This window comes from Hypomesus nipponensis, chromosome 21 (genome assembly GCF_054491055.1).
Source record: "Hypomesus nipponensis isolate SF chromosome 21, ASM5449105v1, whole genome shotgun sequence".
Taxonomy (NCBI): Eukaryota; Metazoa; Chordata; class Actinopteri; order Osmeriformes; family Osmeridae; genus Hypomesus; species Hypomesus nipponensis.
Window position 1 is genome coordinate 8,730,001 of NC_140381.1, and position 5,000 is coordinate 8,735,000.

General features: G+C 51.2%; 1 protein-coding gene across 1 annotated transcript in view; it reads right to left on the reverse strand.

Annotated features, from left to right (window-relative positions):
- Positions 1 to 5,000, reverse strand: part of mast1a (microtubule associated serine/threonine kinase 1a) — a 56,731-nt gene that overhangs the window by 9,511 nt on the left and 42,220 nt on the right. The window contains exons 14-18 of the mRNA XM_084685965.1: positions 4,334 to 4,542; positions 3,097 to 3,235; positions 2,649 to 2,781; positions 682 to 847; positions 1 to 10 (exon numbers count right to left, since the gene is read on the reverse strand). The exon at positions 1 to 10 is cut by the window's left edge and continues 92 nt beyond it. Coding sequence (XP_084542091.1) covers positions 1 to 10; positions 682 to 847; positions 2,649 to 2,781; positions 3,097 to 3,235; positions 4,334 to 4,542 — 657 coding nt within the window. The remainder of the gene's footprint in view (positions 11 to 681; positions 848 to 2,648; positions 2,782 to 3,096; positions 3,236 to 4,333; positions 4,543 to 5,000) is intronic.

Here is a 5,000-nt window from a genome sequence, read left to right on the forward strand (position 1 = left end):
ACAATGTCATCTGACACACACACACACACACACACACACACACAGACAGACAGACAGACGCACACACACACACACACACGCACACACACACACACGCACGCACGCATGCACACACGCACGCACAGAAGCACGCACACACGCACACACACACAGAGACGCACAGAGACGCACACACACAGACACACACAGTGAGTCATACAGAGACAAAACACAAACAGACAGCAAGGCCCAGAAAAGCAGTCCCATACAGTATTTAGTTTTTGTTACAATACAAGACTGACATGTTATTTGAACAGACGTAGGCAGTGCAACAATGTAAACGACCAGAGGCTCCCAAACAAGTTTGGATAAAAGAACAACCGTTGTAGCTTATTTGGTTGAACTCTCCCTTGAAGTGCTGTGGGGAAAAGCATCTGTTGAATGTCTAAAAGGTTCATGGAAGTCCTCCCCCCCCACACACATACACACACACATACACCCCCCCCCACACACACACATACACCCCCCCCCCCACACACACACACACACCCACATACACCCCCCCCCCACACACACACCTACACCCCCCCCCCCCACACACACACACACCTACACCCCCCCCACACACACACACACACACACCTACACCCCCCCCACACACACACACACACACACACACACCCCGCCCCCAGCTCTCCGTACCGGTGATGACCTGTCCGAACAGCTCCTCCGGCGTGTCCCCGAAGAAGGGCACGCAGCCCACCAGGAACTCGTACAGGATGATGCCCATGGACCACCAGTCCACCGGCTTGCCGTAGCCCTGCCTCAGGATCACCTCCGGGGCAATGTACTCCGGGGTCCCGCACACCTGGAGGGGACGAGGACGGCTGAGGTCAGAGGACCCGGGGTCCAGCGGTGACGGTTAGACGGGTGGACTCGTACCCCGGACCCCTTGGCTCAGACAGTGTCGCCATGCATCCGTCGACGAATGACTCGGTTTTTCCTCGTATTCTCTGAGGGGGGGAGTCAGGTGGCTGAGCGGTTTGGGCAGCGGGCTAGTAATCAGAACGTCGCTGGTTCAATTCCCGGCTGAGTCAAATGACGTTGTGTCCTTGGGCAAGGCACTTCACCCTACTTGCCTCGGGGGAATGTCCCTGTACTTACTGTAAGTCGCTCTGGATAAGAGCGTCTGCTAAATGACTAAATGTTAATGTTTTGTCGGTGCTGGTCCGCAGGGGGGCATCCGTGAGGCCCTTTGTGAGATGCGCGTGTAAAACAAAAAAACTGCGTGATGGTTTGGCACTTAGACCCAAGGGGATGGGACGGAGGACGAACCAATGAGAGGTTGCGACCAAAATGGACCATGATTACGGACCAATCACGTGCAGCCGGGAGATCAGAGCCACAGAGAGGCACCGATGCTGTGAGCCGAAAAACCTCCAGAAGTGTTACCATGGTAACACTCAGCTAACCTTTGACAGCGGTTCTTATTTACAGTTTGAATCAACCTTCACAGAACACCATGTTTTTGAACGCCACATGACTTGACCAGTAATTCCATAGGGTCCACTTCACCATGTAAAAATCAACCTCTTCACGACAGCCCAGCACAGCACTTCCTAACCCAGATGGTGATTCTGGTAATCAGAGCTCGCAATCTTAATTTGGCAATGTGTTGCAGTACGAACGAACTCAGTGAGCAACATCATTACTTGCCGGTGAGTTGAACACAGCTCTAATCAGAATTCACCTTCTGAGGGATGAAAGCTTCCCCTGTCATCTGTTTCATATGCAGAAATGGTGCGTTACAGAGAAGCAGCTGCCCGGTGTTCTGAACACATTGGCCGCTGTAATTAATTAGGGGAACGGTTTTAATTTGGTGAATTAAACAAAAAACGATAATTACAGAAATACGACCTAAATAGGAACCAGGTGAGAAGATAATTCCCTCATTTACTCACGGATGGGATATTTATTATTCCGGTTTTTCAGGGGATGGTACATTATTTGTGTTTCGCTGAATGACTGGCGTTTCGTATTCCCTGTGTGCAGCATGATTTGGCCTCCAATCAACAGAGCAGACCGCCGCTTGCCTCTTCTGTCTGCTGTTTACAAATGGTCCACAACGTTCAGAGGTCGAAACAAGCAGGGCGCCGTCTGTCCTGAACCATTCTCTGGTAGTTTTGTTAGTTTGGAGAGAAGCACCCAGAATCACAAATGTATTATTTCAAACTTTGAAGACCAAGCAACGCGTTTGAATTCGTCCCAAACCGGGGGTCAGATGGCTGAGCGGTTAGGGAGTCGGGCTACTAATCAGAGGGTTGTTGGTTCGATTCCCGGCCGTGCCAAATGACGTTGTGTCCTTGGGCAAGGCACTTCACCCTACTTGCCTCGGGGAGTGTATCCCTGTACTTACTTTAGGTTGCTCTGGATAAGACCGTCTGCTAAATGACGTAATGTAAATGTAACCATCCTGCCCCTTACTGGTGTCTGGTTCACCAGGGGAGTATCCATGAGGGGGACGAGGCCCCCCTCTTGTACATGTCTGGCCCCCAGATTTCTGATGGCTTACAACAAAAAAAAGGCCCCCTCATTTTAAGATGGGACCCCCCAAAACTACAACCCTGGCTACGCCCCTGGCATGCCCGCAGCACCGTCCGTGTGGCTACCTGCTTGTCCAGGAACTCCCTGGCGTCCTTCTCGATGTGGCCCTCGTACAGGTTGGTGGTCAGGCTCATGAGACCCATCTTGGACAGGCCGAAGTCTGTCAGCTTGATGTGGCCCATGGACGTGATCAGGAGACTGGAGGAACAAAGACAGATTCAGCCTTTAGACGTGTGCCTTGGGAGACCGTCCGTTGCACAACGTTGAGACCGTGAACACACCTTTGTGAAATGCTCTAAACACAAAACCCGGACGAGCGCATCTTTAATTCCTTTCGGTAAGATAAGATAACTTAGGTATGATAAGATGACTTGGGTAAGATAAGTAAAGAAACTTCTACTTTTAGAACTGCTACCCAAATGTGGCATTCTCTTATCAGAAACACTGTGTCAAAGGGAAGGCCGTGGTCTCTCGTGCAGTTCATACTCCCAGCCCCATGGAGGCGCTACTCACTTGTCGGGCTTGAGGTCGCGGTGCACGATGCCATAGTTGTGGATGTACTCCAGCGCCAGTACTGTCTCAGCAAAATACATCCGTGCCAGTTCCACAGGCAGAGCACCGATGTTCTTCAACAGGGTGGCGCAGTCCCCACCTAGGGGGGTCAACCCACATAACAAGACACCCTTTGAAGCCCACATAACAAGACACCCTTTGAAGCTACACATGTGAGTGTTCACATGAACATACAATGGAAAATACCTATTCTTCGTTTTAGCATGAGGCTAACTGCTTGGCACAAGTAATGGAGCTAGGTAGGCTCTGCTAAACGCCGGTTTGAAAGAGTTCTTCGTGTTCCGCTATTTCGGACAGCCATGTTGGACTCCACAGCGCCCTTTAGTCCTCGGCGAACTTTGTTCTCGAGCTGAGAGAGGACGACCCTGACAGGAACGCTCTATTCCCAGTGAGCGTGTATCAGTGTTTGTTTGTCTTGGCTGGTTATCCTCCTATCCCCCTCTGTACTGCATCCTGTCTTTGGCGCCGTGACGGATGAGTCACGCTAGCTCTCCGTCACGCCCCACTGTGTCTCTGTGTCTGCAGTGCTTTCCCCCAACTAACAGCCGAGAGAAAAAACAATCTGTTAGTCGCGGCGGCGGCGGCAACCAAAACGGCCCTCTGGCACCTCGCACACACGCTCTTAAGTGAAGATGAATTGGACCTGGGTTGGCGGTGTGTGTGTGTGTGTACGTGTGTCTGGTCGTGTGTGTGTGTGTGTACTGAACTTGCTTTAACCTCAGCACTATTGGCTATTGCGGCCTCACCGCTCAGGCTACTTGTTTGACTTCAAAGCAGCAGTCTGACAATGTGGGGAGGACAGTTGTTCACCTTTCCCAAACTGGAGACGGGAAGGCTAGGTGTAAGTAATAGCCTAGCATATTGCTTTCACCTGTCCAGTAGAGTTTGATCTTGTGTAGGGACGCGGACAATGTCAAAGGGGAGAGAAAGCGACCTTGCCGAATGTAATGTATCTGGATAAAAGTGTGTGTGTCTGTGTGTGTGTGCGTCGATCTTTTAGTGCCGTGACTGGGCAGGAGTCTCCGCATTGCGTGCCAAAAGTGCCACGTGCACCCTCGCACGAGCATGTTTCCGCGCACGTGCGTGTGCGGCCACCCGCGAAAGGATGCGCAAATAACACTCTAGACACCAGTGTGTGTGTGTGTGTGTGTGTGTGTGTGTGTGCGCGCCTCCTCACCTTCCACGTACTCCAGCACCATGCAGAGGTGCCGTCGGGTCTCGAAGGAGCAGAACATGGAGACCACGAAGGGGTTCTCGGCGAAGGTGAGGATGTCCCGCTCCACGAAGGCCTGCTGGATCTGGTTCCTCAGGATCAGGTTCTGCTTGTTGATCTTCTTCATGGCGAAGCGCTGGCGCGTCTCGCGGTGCCGCACTAGGTAGACCGCCCTGGAGGTCGGAGGAGGGGAGACGGGTGAACAGGCGGGATTGGCAGAAAGTAAACGTTTGGACGCACGAAAGACGTTCGATGCGCGCGCACGGACAATTCCGTGTTTGCAATATCTACGAGTGCCCAGTGCAAGAGACATGCCAGGTCAGGGATAGAATGAATTAACTCTGGAGTTAGGTAGGAAATTAACTCTGGAGTTAGGTAGGAAATTAACTCTGGAGTTAGGTAGGAAATAAACACTAGAATTATATAAGAAATTAACACTGGAGATAGATAAATAAAAAAACATTTCTTATTAACAGAAGGAGTAACAGTAACTATCCAATTTACATATAAAAAGATACATTTCCCATGTAGACTACACTGAAGGCCAAATGTACAGAAGGGCACACATGACAGAGAACGATGACATTGATGCTTAGACATCACTAGCCCCTTGGAATGGACGTGAGGGTCT